The sequence below is a fragment of the Gobio gobio genome, assembly GCF_949357685.1.
Source record: "Gobio gobio genome assembly, chromosome: 5".
Taxonomy (NCBI): Eukaryota; Metazoa; Chordata; class Actinopteri; order Cypriniformes; family Gobionidae; genus Gobio; species Gobio gobio.
In genome coordinates, this window is record NC_137101.1 from 2,919,841 (window position 1) to 2,942,404 (window position 22,564).

The 22,564-nt window shown below is 41.2% G+C and overlaps 1 protein-coding gene across 4 annotated transcripts in view; it reads right to left on the reverse strand.

Moving 5' to 3' along the window:
* Positions 1 to 2,485: 2,485 nt before the first annotated feature.
* arid2 (AT-rich interactive domain 2) overlaps positions 2,486 to 22,564 on the reverse strand; it is a 57,227-nt gene continuing 37,148 nt past the window's right edge. For 2 of the 4 annotated variants that reach the window (XM_079817023.1, XM_079817025.1), the window contains exons 16-21: positions 15,931 to 16,073; positions 15,686 to 15,824; positions 10,453 to 10,535; positions 10,243 to 10,372; positions 10,056 to 10,147; positions 2,486 to 3,925 (exon numbers count right to left, since the gene is read on the reverse strand). In XM_079817023.1, coding sequence (XP_079673149.1) covers positions 3,814 to 3,925; positions 10,056 to 10,147; positions 10,243 to 10,372; positions 10,453 to 10,535; positions 15,686 to 15,824; positions 15,931 to 16,073 — 699 coding nt within the window. In that variant the 3' untranslated portion in view covers positions 2,486 to 3,813. The remainder of the gene's footprint in view (positions 3,926 to 10,055; positions 10,148 to 10,242; positions 10,373 to 10,452; positions 10,536 to 15,685; positions 15,825 to 15,930; positions 16,074 to 22,564) is intronic. The other 2 variants (XM_079817026.1, XM_079817024.1) reach the window with 1 other exon arrangement.

Here is a 22,564-nt window from a genome sequence, read left to right on the forward strand (position 1 = left end):
AAAAAAAAGGCAAGACGATTGAACTTAACCATGTTGGTGTTAATTATTTCTACAGTTAGGCCTATAAATTGTTCATTACCTTGTGAATCAGCTAAACATCTGTCAAATGACCCCGTTTATTTAGTAGAAATATACTAATACTAACATATTAATACATTATACCGTGTGGCAACGAAACGTCTGGCAAATATCATTTTTTAGAACTATTGTTAGATCTATAAACTGAGGGGAAAGTGTGACAAAATCATTGTATCTCTTGATTTGTTAAATAATATATTGCGCCCTCCTGTGGTGAATTATGTGAACTGCAATCTCCAACTTATTTCAACGGCAAACCCGTTTTTTTACAGTCTATGGGCAAACCTTGCACTAAATCATCTCGCATTGACTTAATATCAATTAATACATTGTTAAGGACCCTGTGCAGTAACAAGACACTTGGCATATTACTTATTTTGTTACAGTTTATCAATAATATACTGTACATTTAAAAATGCGAGGCTGAACGCCCTCCTGTGGCGATTAATAGGAATTTTGCGATGATTTAATATATTTTAATAAACGACTTATGAACGTGTGTAGCAACAAAACATCCGGCAAATTGCGTATTGTGGAAATATATTCTTATTGATTAATAATTATGTGAATTACATTGCTGTTACTTTACATCTACGGAAGGAAAACCTTCTATCAATTCACATTTATAAATTATTAATTATTTTGTGCAGCAGCAGGGAATTTTTTTTTATTGGAGTGCACATTTAAAATAAATAAATAATACTTTATAATCAATATTTCATAACAAAATGAGAACTGACCATTTTCATTTTAGCTACCTCAAATTTTAATAATTATTATATGTAAACAGTTTAAAAAAAAAAATCAAATGTGGAAAACAGGGAAGTGACGTACCTGTCACGTGATGCGGTGCCGGTGTAGTGATTGGCTCACCCCTCGAAATCGGGTCCCCCCAAACTACCCAAGTACATAATTTTGAACTTGTTTAACTTAATAATACCATATTAAGTGAATAATTGAACATCATATATATGTTTTAATGAAATATTTGGACATTTAACGCTTAATTTAACACAAATACATTAAAGATTATTGAGAATATATGTAGGATAAGTGCAAATGTGTGTATAAATAAAGCTATCAGGCTAATGGCGTATGTGCTATGCTAGTACATAAGATAGACATAAATTGTAATTTTGTTGAAAACCGCATTTATCATAACATGATTTTGATATGATATATATATATATAGGTAACACTTTACAACAAGGTCTCATTTGTTAACAGTTAAAGCTGCAGTCCGTGACTTTTCGCGCTCTAGCGGTTAATAAACCGAAGTGCTTGCGTCTCGCGGAAGAACATTGCAGCCGGAGCTACTTCTCTCAGTTTATATATGTGGCGAGTCACGCGGGGACGGTGCTCTTCCGCAGCGGTTCCGATGTGAAATAGTCCCAATAAAAACACTTATTATAAGTATACCATAATGATTCAGGGTACGACAAAAACACGGTTTGGAAAATGGATTCATGTTTCACATTCTCATTATATAATTTTTGTAAGTCTTGAAAACAAAGTTAAGGACAGCAGCTTTAATGTACACGACGATACATACGTTACGTATACACGAACTGAGCCCTGAGGAATACATTTGTTACGGAGTTCCTTAATCCTTGTTAACGTTAGTAAATAAAAACATGTTCCTTCATGATACTTCACAGCGCATTAACTAATGTTAAAGCTGCACTATGTAAGATTTTTTCAGTAAAATATCCAAAAAAACACTAGGCCAGTGCTATTTATTTTGTTAAGATCAATATCTCAAATGTTTCCAACTATTTGTAAATGGTGAGATGCGAGGAACCGGGACGTGTGAGCTATGCGTGGCCTGTCGATGACATCATATCCGCGTTAGTTTGCGGTTTTATTCTGCAGAAACGCTTTACTCTCACTGCAATGTGAACAAGTGTCATAGCAGCGGCTGAGAGAACACACAGAGTAACGCCATCCCATCATTAACACACTCAGATGAGTCTAATATGATCAGCAGAGCTGCGTTACCTCACACTCATGACCAGAAATGGCGCCGGCGACTGTGGCATAATAAAAGTCCCGCCACTCGCGAGGCGTGTGTTGCGTTCATCTTATTAACAATCGCACCAGCGGTTCTTCAGCTCCTCAACACTCGCTTCTCCTTCACTACAGTAACGTTAATAATCACATCCTCATGATTTCTGCCCGAGTCCGATCCCGATTCTTTCCCACCGGCTGAGGTGAAGACCACATGTCCCATGAATCCGCGCCGTCATCAAGACACGCCTTTGTTTTGAACAGGCGGACGGAATGCATTATTAAAATGTTGACAAATGTTATATCATGTACATGATAAAGTTTGACCATATACATAATGAAAGCTAGCGCCCAGGAGATCAAACACACAAATGATTGACAGGGTCTGAAGAAAACAAGGTGTGTCAAAAATGTTCAGTCTTTTATTTAAAAACTATAAACAGTCACCAAAGTAAATGAAGCCAATCTATATCAGACTGTTAGATATATGTATCATCGCACACCCTACAGACACTGCAGAAATGGTGAGGAGGAGGGAGGGAAGGGGTCACGACCCCGCTGGGATGCTAACACAACAGGCAGTAATAAATGTTACACAACACACAGCAGAAAGGACAGCCTGGGGTCCGGGAGCCGGAATGTGGCGTGGTCGTAAGAATGGATGAAAAAAAAAAAAAAATGATCAAAAAAACGCAAAATAGTACAATAAAATCCCACACTATATTAAGATAGAAAAAAGGTCTGGAGGAAAATATCATACCTGCACGGAAAGCAAAGAACACAGGAGAAAACCTGTATAAAACTCCATGTATTTAAACCAATTTACAAATACAAAAAGAATCACGTACGGGCGGGCGGCTCGTACTCTGACGGTTACAGTGAATACAGGTTGAGGGGAATACCTTCAATATTTGTTTTTTGTCTCTTCTACAAAATGACATATGATATATTATTTCATACTCTTTCAGCCAGCAAAATGAGTTCTACAAGTTATAATAGTACAAAAAGGGGGGAAAACAAAAACAAAAATCACAGTTCCACAAAGAAAAACTTGTAGCCCTCTGCCAGCCCTCCCAAAACTTTACAGCATCAGTACCTTCGCAGAATATTTACAGGGTTTAAGTACATTCATCCACTGCTGAGTACAGAATCACATCTCAGACGAATCACCAGGGGTGGAAATAATAAAAAAAACGTGAGTCTGAACCTACGAATGCTTCTGATACCAGTGGGCAGCAGCAGCAGCGGCATGAAGGAGGGTGATTTAACTTTATATCTATTCACAAATATTTACACAATTTTTTTTTTTCTCATTTACTCATATTGGTATTTATTTCAATAATAAATAAGTGAAAATATAATCGGCTCAAGTAAGAAAAACCAAGCTATCAAGTTATAAAGAAAAAGAATCTAGCCACACCTTTGTCCGCTTGCCCCGCCCACATAATCCCCCCCCACCCAATCAGCGGCGCTCGTCCGGGACTATAAAAATGTGCTCGTTGGGCCAGGCGTGAAGAGGCGGTTAGAAGAGTGAAATGGGCGCTGGTTTCTGAGTGGCTGGTGGAAGACCCGTGGCAGTTTGTGAGGGAGGTGGGTGGAGAAGGACCGGAGGAATGGAGACACGGGGTGGGGTTTTTAGGGAGACGAGAGGTGCCGCCCCGTGACCCAACGGCGCTGGCGACCCAACTCTTCTCGTCTCGTCTGCTTCTGAAGGTTTTTGGGTTGAGCTCAGGCCTGCAGAGAGCGTGTGAGTTCGTAAAGGCATTTAGCGAGCGTGGTGGAGACCTCCATCGTGCTCAGCGCCAGCACACACAGATGATTCTCATGCCGCCTCACCAGCCTGGACACAAACACACAGTGGTTACACTCAATACATGCGCATGCTGGTGGATCTTAGGGTGTGTTCACACTTGGTTCGTTTAGTCCTGGTCCGCTTAAAGGGTTAATTTCGTTGACGAAAACGAGACGATAACTAAATGAAAACTAGTGTTGGATGACAAAAACTATGATGAAAATCAACTAGAGCTGCAACTAACGATTATTTTTTCTGTCGACTAATCTAACGATTATTTTTCCAGATTAATCTTATTATTCTTTTTTACTGATTATTGTATTTCAAAGAGGGTAGTGAATTTGTATATTATTTTAACATGAAATCAATGAATGATGACAATATTAATTGTATTTCAGGAAGGGTAGTGTACATAGTATGCCATTTTATAATGAAATATATGAACACAAGAAGCTTTTTAAACATAATATATAATGATACTATTCATCATAAAATGTATACAGAGTAGGCCTAATTAGGAAAAGTTGTTTACTATAGTAGTTGAGTATGATTTACTTATTGATTTGTGTCAATAGTAAACGAAAATGCACTTGTAATTATCTGCAAAAGGTTCACATACAGGAGCTTTCAGCATAGTTTTAATATAGTATAACTAGTCGTCTATTTTGAAGATACATGTGCATAAACAACGACTAAAGCTGCCAGAAGTTTTTGCCCAAACTTCAAAGACACATTTAAATGATTAAAGCTAGAGGCATATCTTAACTTTAATGTTACTTTAATCATGTAAACTACCTATATACAGCATGTTATTATGCATATGTGTTTGGGACAGAGCGGAACCAGGTCGCATTAACAGCAGATATATGCAGCCCATAATAAATAAAAGCACGAGCCGTACTGGGGTCGGAGAAGAACACCGGAAAATGTGACCGTCTGTTGCAATACACGCGCCACGGTTCAGCTGCGCGAGAGAACACTGGAAGGGTTGCCAGGTTTGCACAACAAAACCCACCCATTCGTTACTCAAAACTAGCCCAAAACAAGCCCAATCGCGTTTCGGGGAGGTTCTCTGGTAAACATCGCGTTCGGGGGGTTAAATATGTGTGTTTTTTTGCTTCAACCCGCGGACATGAGACACAGCCCGCGGCAACAGTGTAGAAGTAGCCCAATTCCGCGGAAAAAAGCGGACTTGGCAACACTGACTGCAGTGTGGAAGCTCCCGCTCTCCACGCGCACAGCTTCTGCTCTGCCACCGCGCGCAGTGTGAAACCGGCGTTACAGAGCGAACAAAGCACAGTTTTATTCGGCTTCTGTTTAAAGTACTCCCACACTTTTGAATGTCGCGGTCTGGCTTTATATGATAAATGATCATTTTCACTATGCCCGGGAGCAGAAGCTGCCATTATTCTAGATCTTCTGTTCCATTCTAGAACGTAAATAATGTGCCGCCGACGCGTCGACCCATTTCACGCACGTCGACGTATTTTCGTAGTCGACGTCATCGACGACGTCGACGCGTCGTTGCAGCCCTAAAATCAACTGTCATTTTCATCAACGAATAAAAACGAGACGAAAATGTTAGTGAGGGACGATTAGGAACGAGATCCAGTCAGAACTGATGTCCTGTGTCACATTTGATCTGAACATACAGACCTAAACGCTGGAAAACACGGCCTACAGGCTCACAATCACTGAATAACACACATTTAAGCCTGGCAATTGTTTATGAACTAATGCTGATGAATAATGACAAATGTTTACTTTATGATGTTTATATGGTAATGTGTTTTAGACGGTTGTAACAACGCATATTTTATCTCCTGAACTTGAATGAGCTCCTGCAACTGCAATAGTAAGGCTAGATTTCAAAATAAGAGTCCCGGTGTATTTCCAGCTGGTTTATAATTAAAAGTCACACATTATATATTCGTTTTTGCTTACACAATAAACTGCATTTAATTTAATTCCCATTTAATTCATAGTCAAGAGGTAAGAGCAGTATTTGACACATATTCAATAAAGTATCAGGTTATAATACGTTAACTAACACTTTAGCTTGACCTTTTTTCACTGACGAAAACGAGACGATAACTAAATGAAAACTAGTGTTGGATGACAAAAACTATGACGAAAATCAACTGTCATTTTCATCAACGAATAAAAACGAGACGAAAATGTTAGTGAGGGACGATTAGGAACGAGATCCAGTCAGAACTGATGTCCTGTGTCACATTTGATCTGAACGTGCAGATCTAAACGCTGGAAAACACGGCCTACAGGCTCACAATCACTGAATAACACACATTTAAGCCAGGCAATTGTTTATGAACTAATGCTGATGAATAATGACAAATGTTTACTTTACGATGTTTGTATAGTAATATGTTTTAGACGGTTGTAACAATGCATATTTCCTTCATCTGAACTTGAATGAGCTCCTGCAACTGCAATAGTAAAACGCAGACATTCCAAAATAAGAGTCCCGGTGTATTTCGAGCTTGTTTATAATTTAAAGTCACGCATTATATATTCGTTTTTGCTTACACAATAAACTGTATTTAATTTCATTCCCATTTAATTCATAGTCAGGAGGAAAGAGCCGTATTTGACACATATTCAATAAAGTATCAGGGTTATATTAGTTCACTAAAACCATAAAAAAAAAAATCTTCGTTACTTGAAATTAAATAAATGTTAACTGAAATTAAAAAAATAAATAAACTTATTTGAAGCTTTAGCTTGACCTGATATGGCCTACTGACTAAAACAGAAATACAAAGTTATAAAAACTATATAGATGTTTTTAAAAACAAACAAAAAAGTGAATTGAGCTGTGTGAGCTGTCAAAAACAAAATGTCAAAATGTCAGTTCAAGTGACAGTCGGTTATGTAACGCTTAAATGCTTAATGTATTACAATTGAACTAAACTCATTAGATTTTAGTCGACTAAAATATTATGATATTAAGTCGACTAAAACTAGACTAAAATTAAAACAATTCAGGTGAAAATATGACTAAAATATGACTAAAACTAAATGGCATTTTAGTCAAAAGACTACGACTAAAACTAAATCAAAATATGCAGTCAAAATGAACACTGGTTAGTTCACCCAAAAATGAAAATGACCCATGATTTCCTCACCCTCAAGTCATCCGAGGTGTGTATGACATTCTTCTTTCAGACGTTATATTAAAAATGTTCTGGCTAATCCCAGCTTTATAATAGCAGTAATAGTTGCTCTGTTTTTGAAGTCCATAAAAAAAGTGCATCTGTCGTCGAATAACTGCTCCACGCGGCTCTGGGGTGTTAATAAAGGCCTTCTGAAGCGAATCGATGCGTTTGTGTAAGAAAAATATCCATATTTAAAAATGTATTTCATTTTTTTCTATGGCTCTACATCAGCCGTCCCCGCACCATCACTTCCGGCGAATAAGATCAAAATACCGGCGCGATCATAGATATATACATAGATTCCTCATTAGTGCCTGTGCGGATCTGTCGAATGAGGCATCTACATATATATATCTTTGATCCGCCATTATTTTGACCTTATTCGCCGGAAGTTATGGCACTGGGAATGCTAGATGACATTCGTCTGATAAGAGGTAAAAAAATAACAAATACTGTTGGGTTTCTCGCAGAAACTGATCGTTTCGTGTCTTAAGACGTCAATGTGTCGCCACGAGCCGCAGGGTTTAATAAGGATTCGTATGTCTGTGTTTTTACTCTCATTGCTCTCATACTCTAAAATATCCCCATTGACATCATTATACGACTATCACACTGCAACGGTTGAGTTAAACATCTTCATTTGTGTTCTACTGAAGAAACAAACACACCTACATCTCTGATGCCCTGGGGGTTAGCAAATAAACATAATTTCGTTTTTGGGTGAACTATCCCTTTAAATTGGCATTTTTAACACAGAATCTAGCGGCTTAGGGAGACATTCTCAACCTGATTGGTCGGCTTTTATTATGTATATTTTATGGCTGAACCAAATTGAGCTTCCGTAGTAATCAACACAGAATATTCAAAACTTCGGAGGAAGGGGGATGAACATTTCTTCTCTCTAATAAAGGCATGAATCTGGAGAATACTCAGAGGACGGACAATGCACTAGTGATGCAAAACACACAGGTCTGTTACGTCCCAGTAACAATTATACTAATGGGTAATAGACTTGCTGCGATAGGCATAACACTAAAAAAATACTAGCACTGTGAAAAAGTGTTCAAAATGTGGCTTTCATTAGGTTAGTACCTCTAATATCAAGGGCTAATGTCAAATTTAACACATCCTCTGTAGTGGCGGAGAAACCATGACACAAATTGGGCTGATGGTGCAATATGGCTGTGTGTATTGTCTTATTTGCCAAGTTCAAGGGTCTATAAAAAATACTAGCACTGTGAAAAAGTGTTCAAAATGTGGCTTTCATTAGGTTAGTACCTCTAATATCAAGGGCTAATGTCAAATTTAACACATCCTCTGTGGCGGTGGAGAAACCATGAAACAAATTGGGCCGATGGTGCAATAGATGGCTCAGTGTGCGAAATTGTCCTATATGCCAAGTTTAATGGTTTCTCATGCGCACACAAAGGCCTAAATATTTTTTATTTTTGCAAAGATCCTTTTAGAGAGACTGTAACACTGTGCATATGTTGTGAGAAGAAACCCGAAACGCTAATGATAAAAAAGGGCACTATTCAGTCGTGTTTGACAATCACACACTTCTTGTATGATCTTTTCATTCAATTCTTAATTTTCTATTATAAACCGCACCAGAGTTGGTTTGGAAGCGGAGCGGGACTCATCTTTTCCGCTTGTTTGGTGGCACCAGGGTTCAGATCAGAGCAATCGCACTAGAGATCGTTTTAATCCAACCAAACATGCCAAGTGTGAACACACCCTTAAAAACATCAACACATTTCACACGAAAATATAACACATACAGTAAGGGAGGCTCTTTCAAGATTTCTGCATTTTGACGTATAATTAAAAATATGTTGAGATTATTGTTTTTGTTACAGAAGTATTGTTCACTGTTACTTCATATTAACATGACCAGGGTTCCCGCGGGGTCTTAAATACTTAAAATGCCTAAAATAATATTTTTTTAATTTAAAATGTCTTAAAAACGTCCAGATTTTCATCCGAGGTCTTAAATTTCATTCAGTTATCTTCTGTTTATCCTACATCGCTAGCTTCATATTAGGGCTAACGATTACTTCTCTGAGGCAAATGTGAGTTTCTACTCGAGGGCGCCCTCTGGCTTCCAGTATGAATGAAACGTTTGGGTAACAAATAAGAAAAATAATACTTCTCTCTAAATAAATTTAAATGACAATCCATGTTTTTCTCCAATATACAGTTTTTCCCCCACAATGGTTAAGAGGCCCATATTGCATATATAAGATATATTTACGTAGAAATTGATATCACAGATAAAAAGCACAATTTCATTTATTTTTTACAATAAATCCTTAGACCTTTCTAATGATTTTTAGTCATATGCTGTCTGCATATTAACCCAGCAGTTTTCTGTAAAATATAAATGTTATTATTATTAATATTATTATATTTATTCTTAAATACTCTATTTAAATTGTTTTACATAATGTAAATGTTATTGTAATAGTGATATTTCAAATTTAGTTAAATATTTGTATTTATCGAATATAATAATTATTATTAGTCTCATTAATATATAAAATGTTATATGCATATATTTTTCAACCGGCATTTTAACCAGAATAATCGCAGTTTGGAGTAGCCTGTTCAATCTCTATTAGGCTATTAATATGCTGTTTTATAATCTATTCTATTTGAGGGCAAGTTTGTTTTAGCCTATTTTCATTTTGGGTTTAAAGTTTTGTGCATTTGGCACGTTGTTGGCTGTGGAGGGTTACTAATGTCATTGCTTTATCTGTAAATTAAATTAATGCTTGTTCAATGATTGAATTCATTTAAATATTTTTTTCTTTCTTTCTGTGATTTAAATAATTATGGTAATGCGTCATACAGGTCTTAAATTTCAATCTTTATGGTCTTAAAAAGGTCTTAAATTTGACTTGCAAGAACCCTGATGACCCAAAATGTACAAGAAAATCTAACTTTGATCATATCACTCAATTTTGGCATTGATTATGATTTATGCCACACGGTTTACTTACGTCCGTCCACAATCCGAGTACTTGGCGATGTTCTTTAATGTTAAGGCAGCAGTTAGTCTAATGTGTTTGGTCATTGGTCCCTCTTTATCGTCCTGAACAGAGAAAACACACACACACACACACATCACATCACAACTATAGCTCTTGTGTTTACAGGCCTGATGTGCAGCTTGTCAATGGCACTCACCGTGAAGTCCCTGAACACAAGGTTCCTCGAGCCCCGGCGTAAAGCCATCAGAGCTGCACTGGGGTGGTTGACCAGCGCTTTCTGTGGTCGGGGAGGAGGCGGAGGACTGCTGACCGCCGCTGAAGGAGACCTGCACACACACACACACACACAGTTCGTCACAATCATCCACAACCATAAGCAGGAGTGAGCTAAAGAAGGTCTACACACTTGGAAGAGTTGGGGTTGCTGCCTTGTGTTTGCTCCTCCAGTTTGAGTGCAGCTATGAGCGCTTCCCTCGAGCAGTGCTTATCCTGCAAAACACACACACACACACACACACACACACACACACACACACGTTTGGAATCCTTGAGATTTGATCAAAAAGATATGAAGCAGAACTGTTTTCAACACATGGTAATCATCAGAAATGTTTCTTGAGCATCAAATCCTCATACCGATCAGGCATAACATTATGACATAATATTGTGTTGCTCCCACTTTAGCCCTGACCTGTCGACTCCACTTGACCCCCTGAAGGTGTGCTGTGGTATCTGACACCAAGATGTTAGCAGCAGATCCTTTAAGTCCTGTAAGTTGCGAGGTGGGGCCTCCATGGATCGGACTTGTTTGTTCAGCTCATCCCACAGATGCTCGATTGGATTGAGATCTGGAGAATTTGTAGGCCGGGTCGACGCCTCAAACTATTCCTGAAGCATTTGTGCTTTGTGGCGGCGCATTATCTGCTGAAAGAGCCACAGCCACAGGGAAAACCGTCTCCATGAAAGTCTGGACATGGTTTCAGCAATGCTGAGGTAGGTGGTGCGTGTCAAAGTCACATCCACATGATGGAGGACCCAAGGTTTCCCAGCAGAACATTGCCCAAAGCATCACTGCCTCCGGCTCGCCTTCTTCCCATAGTGCACCTGGTGCCATGTGTTCCCAAGGTGAGCCACACACACACACACACACACACACCCGGCCATCCACGTGATGTAGAAGAACACGTGATCATCAGACGAGGCCGCCTTCTTCCATTGCTCCGTGGTCCAGTTCTGATGCTCACGAGCCACTGTTGTTGCTTTGGGCGGGGTCAGCATGGGCACTGGTCAGCGGCTGTGCCGCCCCATACACAACAAACTGAGATGCTCTGTGTGTTCTGACACCATCAGAACCAGCATTAACTTCTTGAGCAGTTTGAGCTCCAGTAGCTCGTCTGTTTGATCACACGGGCATCAATGAGCCTCGACCCATGACCCTGTGGCCGGTTCTCCACTGGTCCTCCATGACCCTGTGGCCGGTTCTCCACTGGTCCTCCATGACCCTGTGGCCGGTTCTCCACTGGTCCTCCATGACCCTGTGGCCGGTTCTCCACTGGTCCTTCATGACCCTGTGGCCGGTTCTCCACTGGTCCTCCATGACCCTGTGGCCGGTTCTCCACTGGTCCTTCATGACCCTGCGGCCGGTTCTCCACTGGTCCTTCATGACCCTGTGGCCGGTTCTCCACTGGTCTTCATGACCCTGTGGCCGGTTCTCCACTGGTCCTCCATGACCCTGTGGCCGGTTCTCCACTGGTCTTCATGACCCTGTGGCCGGTTCTCCACTGGTCCTCCATGACCCTGTGGCCGGTTCTCCACTGGTCCTCCATGACCCTGTGGCCGGTTCTCCACTGGTCCTTCATGACCCTGTGGCCGGTTCTCCACTGGTCCTCCATGACCCTGTGGCCGGTTCTCCACTGGTCCTTCATGACCCTGTGGCCGGTTCTCCACTGGTCCTTCATGACCCTGTGGCCGGTTCTCCACTGGTCCTTCATGACCCTGTGGCCGGTTCTCCACTGGTCCTTCATGACCCTGTGGCCGGTTCTCCACTGGTCCTTCATGACCCTGTGGCCGGTTCTCCACTGGTCCTTCATGACCCTGTGGCCGGTTCTCCACTGGTCCTTCATGACCCTGTGGCCGGTTCTCCACTGGTCCTTCATGACCCTGTGGCCGGTTCTCCACTGGTCTTCATGACCCTGCGGCCGGTTCTCCACTGGTCCTTCATGACCCTGTGGCCGGTTCTCCACTGGTCTTCATGACCCTGTGGCCGGTTCTCCACTGGTCCTCCATGACCCTGTGGCCGGTTCTCCACTGGTCTTCATGACCCTGTGGCCGGTTCTCCACTGGTCCTCCATGACCCTGTGGCCGGTTCTCCACTGGTCCTCCATGACCCTGTGGCCGGTTCTCCACTGGTCCTCCATGACCCTGTGGCCGGTTCTCCACTGGTCCTTCATGACCCTGTGGCCGGTTCTCCACTGGTCCTTCATGACCCTGTGGCCGGTTCTCCACTGGTCCTTCATGACCCTGTGGCCGGTTCTCCACTGGTCTTCATGACCCTGTGGCCGGTTCTCCACTGGTCCTTCATGACCCTGTGGCCGGTTCTCCACTGGTCCTTCATGACCCTGTGGCCGGTTCTCCACTGGTCCTTCATGACCCTCTGGCCGGTTCTCCACTGGTCTTCATGACCCTGTGGCCGGTTCTCCACTGGTCCTTCATGACCCTGTGGCCGGTTCTCCACTGGTCCTTCATGACCCTGTGGCCGGTTCTCCACTGGTCTTCATGACCCTGTGGCCGGTTCTCCACTGGTCCTTCATGACCCTGTGGCCGGTTCTCCACTGGTCCTTCATGACCCTGTGGCCGGTTCTCCACTGGTCCTTCATGACCCTCTGGCCGGTTCTCCACTGGTCCTCCATGACCCTGTGGCCGGTTCTCCACTGGTCCTTCATGACCCTGTGGCCGGTTCTCCACTGGTCTTCATGACCCTGTGGCCGGTTCTCCACTGGTCCTTCATGACCCTGTGGCCGGTTCTCCACTGGTCCTTCATGACCCTCTGGCCGGTTCTCCACTGGTCCTCCATGACCCTGTGGCCGGTTCTCCACTGGTCCTTCATGACCCTGTGGCCGGTTCTCCACTGGTCCTTCATGACCCTGTGGCCGGTTCTCCACTGGTCCTTCATGACCCTGTGGCCGGTTCTCCACTGGTCCTTCATGACCCTGTGGCCGGTTCTCCACTGGTCCTTCATGACCCTGTGGCCGGTTCTCCACTGGTCTTCATGACCCTGTGGCCGGTTCTCCACTGGTCCTCCACTTTTGATAGAGACTGACCACTGCAGACCGGGAACATCCCACAAGAGCTGCAGTTTTGGAGATGCTCTGATGCTCGTCTAGCCGTCACAATTTGGCCCTTGTCAAACTCGCTCAAATCCTTACGCTTGCCCATTTTTCCTGCTTCTAACACATCAACTCTGAGCACAAAATGTTCACTTGCTGCCTAATATAACAGGTGATGGAGAGATAATCAGTTTTAAGGCTTGTTCACACCGGGACGATTTACGCGCACGTTTATCGCTGACGTTTAACGCCTCGTGACTAAACAAAGGGCACCAATGTGAGTGTGCACACCGATGCGCAAAACGGCAGGCGTAAAAGCGTCATTTAAAAAAAAACTGTCCGAACAATGAGATCCGCGCTTTTGTTCACATGCTTGGAGCTGCTAAAGTGACAGTAAAACACCACTTGGTGGCGCTCAAGCACAAAACGGTCTTGCCGAGCACACATTGATACGACGAAGAAGTAGACAAAGAAGAATATGAGCTGCTAATGCCTCTTGCCACTTAGCAAAAAGTGTGTGAATGGTTTTGGCCATAGACATAATATGGCTGCGTCCCAATTCGCCTACTTATACTACGTCCTAAAAGTATGTACTCTTTTTGTGAAGAAAAAGTACATACTTTTGAGTGTGTAGCAGAAGAGTATGCAAGCTTTGGGACGTACTACTTCGTCACTCTTACGTGAGTCCCGTCACCGTTTAAACTGCCCTGTCAATCATCGTCACAGTTCAAATCCCCCACTTTCAATTTAATTTCCTACCGTATCGGAGAGAAATGTAGCCTTTCGTGGGTCTTTAGACTCCTCTCATGTGTTTGCAAAGTTAATGGCCAAACGTATCATTACAAAAGTTCTCAATGCTGCTGAAGGAGAAATATAATGTGGATAATATTGAATAAATATCTTTTCGTCAGGTTAAATACTGATAATTGCTCACTCAAACCACTTTATCTAATCCTCTCCTCTTAACCGTCGGACTCGCGTAACCGTCATGTTTGTAGTTTTTTAAACACTTTTTATCCGCGTTTGTAGTTCTAATCGAATCCTCGTCCATCTCGCAATGGGTTGTGGGCAATATCAGCCGTTAGAGTGCGCATCGATCCGCACTTCGGATTCTGACCGGAAATAGTAAACCATCCGGGAATCTTTGGAATACTTTTTTCAACATACTAAGATTTGGGACATACTAACTCTTTTTTCGAATACTATTTAGTACGGATAGTATGCGAATTGGGACGCAGCATATATCTTTGGTTTTGGCAAGCGCATAAATACTGTCCCTCTTCTTCTTCTGTGACACAAGCGAGTGTCAGAAGCGTAAAGTGCCACAGCACCACCTTATGTACTGGGAGCGCTATCATCTACTGAATGTGCACGTTCATTCGGCACATCGCCAGTGACAGACATCCCAACCTGAAAAAAAGTAATTTCAGGGAGGTATCTCTCCATTATTTATATTTCATTGCAACTTTAAACAGGTCAAAGGAGTTTGTTGTTTTCATGTAGCCTTGGCAACTAGCCGACCTGAAAAAAATATGCACATGAAATGAAACTTGTTTAACTCAACCATAACATGTCAGTTACAAACTGTACAGCGTGCAAGATTGTCATTATGTTTATACTTTCGTTTTTTGGGGCACTCTCCCTCTGCCATGGCGCTCCAGTTTCTAGATACACTGAACTGATTAATTCGGTTCGGGAGAAAAGATAAAAGCCCACCCACACTGACAATTGATTGGTTGACTCACCGAAACAGGCCAATCAGGATGCTCTCCGTCTTACAGGCGCTTCATTAGGTGCACACTAGCACACACACGCAAGGTCTCTCGATCTCTCTCGCTCTCTGCCGCAAATTAGTTAAATTCTCCCGCAATCTAGAGCGAGCGAGCAAGAGCGCGCATGCGAGACACAGACTGTGCACGCGCGCTCTTGCTCGCTCGCTCTAGATTGCGGGAGAATTTAACTAATTTGCGGGCATCAGGGAGCCGCTATAAATATGCGGGAGACTCCCGGAACTTCCGGGAGACTTGGGATGTCTGCAGTGAAAATCGCTTGGGTGTGAACACTCAAGACACGCCGAAAAACGCTGGGGATAAGCGCGCGCGATATTCGTCCCGGTGTGTACAGGCCTTTAGTCACTTCACCGGTCATAATGCTATGCCTGATCAGTGTATATTCACATAGAAAACAGGAAATAATAATAATAATATTTCCATGCTTTTTCAGAAGTCTTTAAATTAATCCCTACTTTTGACCTTTCAGCAGGAACAGATGTCATTATCACTACATCAATAAAAGAGAAAGACAGGATCTTGCCTGCAGGTGTGTGATGAAGGATAGTCTCTGTCGAGGAAACGGTTCACAGCCCTCCCATTGACACTGCCCTGGGTACATGTCTTTACTGCCATGGATGGTAGCGGCGTGGTAAAACACCTGCGATGGCGTGTCAAACCACCTGAAACACATCATGTTAAAGAGGAAACAAAAGTGTTAGGTCACCATTAAACATCCTCGACAAGAACGGCATCTATAAAGCAAACGCACATCACCGATTTTCCTACCGTTTGCATGCCTGCCACAGACATTTAAAGTTCTGTCCAGGTTTGCGTGCTTGATCTGGAGAGAGGGCGGGTGCTGGAGAAATCTGATTGGCTCCCGGTGCAGCCTGATCCACTGGAGGCGGAGTCTGAACTGACATGGGCTGCTGCACAGATGGATACTCAGTGAGTAGAAGGCTTAAAAATTCATTTAAAATTGATTACGCAGTCTGAATACATCAACCATGGCACATAAAATGTAAATGATGCATGTCTATTATTATTGTTATTATATTTAAGTGCAAGAAATAGAAAATATAGTGCCTCGCACACCTGAATTATTCATTTGTGCAAAGCATAATAGTCCCAATATGAACTTGAGAAGATGTATAAATCACACACACACACCACTCAAACTGGGCACTTCTTTTGGATGTAGAATTAAGCGATCAATCAATTGTGACGGGTGTTTTGACGTCTGCCGATACTTCTGCATGATTTGTAATCCTGAGGAAGGTCAACTGACTGAAACGTTGCTAATAAAACGTCATATTGATGCAAGTTTAAGTAGTGTGCAGGATTTATACAAACAATTTGAGGAGAAACGGATACTAGGGCGAAAAAAAAAAGGTCATGTCAGTCCAAAAACGGCTACATTTTGCATACAGAAACTAAAGCATTTAAGAATTTCCCTCTGCAATATGAAAAATATTATTGCATTCGTTTTCATGAGATTCACCCAAATATCTCAGAGTAAGTTCATGTCAGTTCACAGCACAAATCAAGAACTAACAATTAAGTAACTTGGTAACAAGTAACACACTGCAGATGAATAGGGTAAACATTTTAACTAATGGAAATCAGCACACTTTCAGCAGTTAAGCACATTAAAGGCACAATATGTAATTTTTCACCACTAGAGGTCGCTTAGGCCTTTCTGTATTGATTCTATATAAAAATGCCGGTGCAATGTAAAGTTTTCGCTCTGGCTCTTGCTTTGTTCGGTTATTATTGATTGTTGTCGCCTGTTGTACAAGCACATTGTGGCGTTTGGTCGGTTTTGTATTTGTCCCTCCCCTCCTCCACTGTGATTGGACGGCTGGGTGAAGAGTGACAGTGATGGGTGCTGCGTTTTACTCAAAGTCTCTGCGACCGGTAAAAAACGCATAGTGCTCAACGTTTGAGACTTTTGGAGCTCTAGCAGTTAAAGGAACACGCCACTGTTTTTAAAAATAAGCAAATTTTGCATCTCCCCTAGAGTTGCAGTTGAGTTTTACCGTTTTCGAATCCATTCAGCCAATCTCCGGGTCTGGCGGAGGCACTTATAGCATAGCTTAGCATAGACCATTTAGGATGCGTTCACACTTGTCATGTTTGGTTGGATTAAAACCACCCCTGGTGCGATTGCTGGGTTAGTGCGGTTCATTTGGTGGTGGTTGAGGAGATTCCCCCTTCCATATGTAAAGCGCTTTGAGTGCCTAGAAAAGCGCTATATAAATGTAACAAATTAAATTAAATTAATTTGAACACATGTGAACGCTGCCATCCGAACCCTGGAGCGCACCAAACAAGCGGACGAGACGCTAAAGAGACGGGTCTCGGTCCGCTTCCAAACCAACTCTGGTGCGGTTCGATTGATATATGAACGCAACACGGACCAAAGACATGTAAAACAACCAAAAACAGGATGTGATGTCACAAGATGTGCCGATTTAACGACGCGGAAAGATCGGTGTATCCAAAATGAGTAGAGGGCAAACGTGGAGGTAAAGTGCCTCATCAATATATGCAGATCTGCGTTTCTGCACAGCGGAGGAAATCCTGCTGCTGTTCTGAATGTGTTGAACATTTGATGAGCTCTTCGTGAGTTCTCAGCTGGTAAAAATAAAACCATATGTACACGCATGAGATGATGGCGTTTAATCAGCACACAGCATTGCTTTGAAAGTTCGGTAAGCAGCTCCGTTGCGAAATATACGCCATAAAAGCCGATCAATCACCGTATCCCTACGCCTTTGGTTCGTTAACTTTAGGTTCGCTGCTAAAAATGCCAGTGTGAACACTAAGCGGACCAGGGGCCCGTTCTTCGTACGTTGCTTATTACATCTGAGATGATTTGACAGATCCCAGATTTTTTAATCGTGATAACTGATGTCTGGCTAATTTGGTTCTTCAGACGAATTTGCGGGTTGGATTAAAATATCTGGATTAAATGATCTAAGATTACGGTGTTCCCTGAAGAGGGCAGATGCATCGATACTCGAAACCCGAAACCACGATCAGCAATGCAGCGATTGGCTGGCGTCAAGACAGCAACGTAATGACATCATATAATTAAAAAAGCCACCTGGCAAAAAACTTGACAAACCCCACGAATTTCTGTACCTTTATAAGGAAACAGCCAAACCACCAAACCAACATAAAAGTTATTATAGATAAATGATAAATGTTTTTTGTTTTTTAAACATGATTACCAATTATTTATATTCACGATTTTATACAGTATTTGTACACCCTTTACATTTTTATTTCAATGTTGTAATTTAATTTTAATTCAATTTGGAGCAGATTTGTAACGTGACAGTATTAAAGTTTCTTAAGGGTCAAGATCAAATTATCTGCATCAAGCCACTCCCATAATATCTGTGATCACTTAAATTAATGCACGGCTCAGAGTAACTATACAACATGTGTGTAAACCTCCAATAAAATTATAAAGTAATTATTCCATCACAAATAAATCGCTCAATCAAGTGGCTGTGTCTATATTATTATATACAACATTATAATATTATATACATTCTCATGTACATATATACAATATAACATTTTTATATTATTATTATTATTATTTAAAATGATTATTATTGCCCCTGGTTCAGTAATGAACTCTTGTAATAAAGTAGCAGTGGCTGGGACAGATTTTAAGTATCACCTCAAGATGCAAAATCTAATCCTGTTTACATGAAATAAGCCGCTCATGAGCAGGTTTAAGCTTACGGACCTGTTACTATGACAGCAAGTCCAGGATGAGCTTCGAAGAACCAAACAATCCGAGATCATGTCAAATCGTCAACAATCAAATCCGGCTAACTGAGTTAGCGACGTACGAAGAATAGACCCCAGGACTATACGTTTTGTTTTTGTTTTTTGGTCCGGACCAAACGATCGCACCCTGAATCTGATTAGACCGTTAGCATCTCTCTCAAAAATGACCAAAGAGTTTTCGATATTTTTCCTATTTGGAAAAATAAAAAACTTGACTCTTCTGTAATTACATAGTGTACAAAGACCGACAGAAAATTAAAAGTTGTGATTTTGTAGACAGATATGGCGAGGAACTATACTCTCAATAATCAAGGAACTGTGAGCCGTCCCATGAGTGCAGCGGCACAATGATATATTACACAGTAGGGATGCGCGGTATACCGGTACTGGAAAAATACCGGTATATATTTTATTTCAAACGGTACGATATCATGATTTTGCTCATTTCGGTATATGCTGCTGTTCCGAAGTTCACCGCTAGGTGGCAGCGCGCTACCCAAACTGACGCGAAACCGGCAAATGTGGCAACAGAACAAAATGAATACAGCAGTTGAATCTCACTCAACACGCACAAAACTCATTAATAAAGAGAGGAGTAGACGTGAAATGTGGAATTACTTTGCTTATAAAACTGCTGAAGAACCATCAAACCTGGCCAAGCATCGTCACTTCATTCCTGACTTGTAAGACATTAAGAGATCGACAGGTGAGTGCATAATTCTAACGATCTAATTTAGACATTTTTTCTTTTAACACTGATTAACGCACATACATAAGATCGTATCGTTTAAATATAAAGAAATCTCCAGCGTTCGTTTCAACCAGTGACGTTTAGACCTCATAATATTTGCACGCATACTATTGCACTATTTACATCTGCGAAAGACATAACTGACTGTGTTTATGTGACGACTCACTAAAGATGGACATTTTTGATATAATTTTGTGTATTTGACTGAGGAAAAACACCTTAATTTGGAATGCGCGAGCTCTTTAGGCTTGTGTGTGTGTGTTTGTTTGTTGTTGGCATGAGCGCAAAGAAAACTCTCTCTCAAAGAGCTCCCATATGTATTACGAAATGCTATAAAATCGCTTGCATGTTCAAATTGGCGAGGTTTAAAAAGACGTGGGCAGTGATTTCCGTCAGCTGTCGCGCAACGGAAGCGAAAGCGTTGAATCTGAGCGCGCAAATTGCTTTTATAGTGCAGGTGCGATGTCTTTTCAAGCCAGAAGCAATGGAGACGCGCAGTAATGCTGATGAAGTAATGAAATTACTTACAAGAAAGTTTCCAAATGACTGATTGATGTGACAATCTTTGTTGATTAATTTAATAATAAACATTTGCGGTAATTTCCCGCTTCATAAACCCAAAACTTGCGAGAGTGAGTAAAATTATGCGCAATACCCGCATCAAAATTCAGACCCTGTATGGTATTGATTTAATATCGGTACTTCGGTATTAGATTGTGGTATCGTACCGAAGACAAAATTGTGGTATCGAGCCATCCCTATTACACAGCGCCTGAAAATAGGTTAACTTCCGTCAACATAACCAACGGCTCACACAGAGCGCGCTGGGGACTATTTTCAGGCGCTGCGTAATATCATACGTACACTGATGCTGTGTGTTGTTCACACAACTTCATGAATGAACTCCGTGACATTCTTCCAAAGTTTTCTCTTCTCCAAATCGCTAAACTCGGTCAACTCGCTGCGCAGAGTTGTCCCAAATGGCACCCTAAACTCTCACGGTCTTCCTCGGAGTTCGCACTTTCACGACGTAATGCCGCTTTGACTGCCGGGTAGAAGTCCTCTGCGTAGCAAACCCGCCATTGCGATGTTCATCATGGCGGCGAATAATATCCAGTGTCTGAGTGTGGTATAACCAGACTTATTAGCGAATAATCAGAATAATGAAAATTGCATGTAAACGAGTGAAGAGTTCTGCTCAAGTCATGTAAACATCTTACTGTGATTAATGCTGCGTTACAGGCAGGTTTTTGAGCCCGTAAGTTACGACTTCAAACCAAGACTCACGACTTTGTAGCATTCCAGGCAAAGTTTGAGCGGTAGCTCGATGTAAACAAAAGAATGGCGAACCGTACGGGACTTATGCTCATTTACAATCATTTCTATCGCCAAAGGTGGAAAAAAAAGAGGAGAAAAAAACGGCGCATAAGGCAAGAGAAGCGGTTATCCCTTTTATTTTACATTATTTGTATATCTGAAAATGCATTTGTTATTAATTTATTCTTGAACTCAATGGTCTGAAAACTAGCTAACGCTTGAAAAGCTGCTGATAATGCATAACATTTGCGGATAAATAACATTAGAGCAGTTCCTTATTTTAATAAACGATTTGGTTTTTAATGTATGACTTTCATAAACACTGCATCCGTAGGTGCTGCCATTGTTGCTTCGCGGGCTATGTGACGTCAGAGCTCGTAACTGGGAGTTAGGGCTGCAACGACTATGAAAATACATCGACATGCGTGAAATGCGTCGACGCGTCACATTATTTACGATCCAGAATAATGGCGGCCAGACCGCGACATTCAAAAGTGTGGGAGTACTTTAAACTAGGGCTGCACGATTTGGGGAAAATATCTAATTGCGATTATTCTGGTTAAAATTGCGATTATTCTGGTTAGCATTTAAGAATAAATATAACCGTATAATAATAATAATAATTATTATTATATTTTACTAGAAAATTTATTTTACAAAAAAAAAAATGATGGGTTAATATGCAGACAGCCTATGACTAAAAATCATTAGAAAGGTCTAAGGATTTATTGTAAAAAAATATTATAAAAATCTGTGCTTTTTATCTGTGATATCAATTTCTTAAAGTCTATGTCTTTAATATGAAATATGAGCCTCTTATGCATCCACTGTGGGGATCAAAACTCCTGTACATTGAAGAAGAACGTATGGATTGTCTTTTGGGTAGAAAATAAGAAGAATTACTAGTTTGTGAAGATGTTTGACATGTGTTGCTTTTTCAAAGGCACGTTATAATAAGCGACTCAAACTCGCAGTGCTTTCAGACGGAGCAGCGTTTACTGATCTCAGATCAGCTCTTCACTGACACACTGAGCATTTATTTATTTAATTAAAATCGCAGCCTTTGCGCTTTCATAATCGCACATAACCCAAATCGCGATTGCGGTTCGATTTCGATTAATCGTGCAGCCCTACTTTAAACACATTTTCCGGTGTTCTTCTCCGACCCCAGTACATCTTGTGCTTTGATTTATTATGGGCTGCATATATCTGCTGCAAATGCGACCGGGTTCCCCTCTGTCCCAAACATATATGCTGTATATAGGTAGTTTACATGATTAAAGTAACATTAAAGTGAAGATATGCCTCTAGTTTTAATCATTTAAAATGTGTCTTTAAAGCTGCCAGAAGTTTTTGCCCAAACTTCAGTTTATGCACATGTATATCTTCAAAAATAGACAATTAGTTATACATTAACACTATGCTGAACGCTCCTGTATGTGAACCTTTTGCAGATAATTACAAGAGCATTTTCGTTTACTATTGACACAAATCAATAAGTAAATCATACTCAACTATTATAGTAAACATTTTCTAATTAGG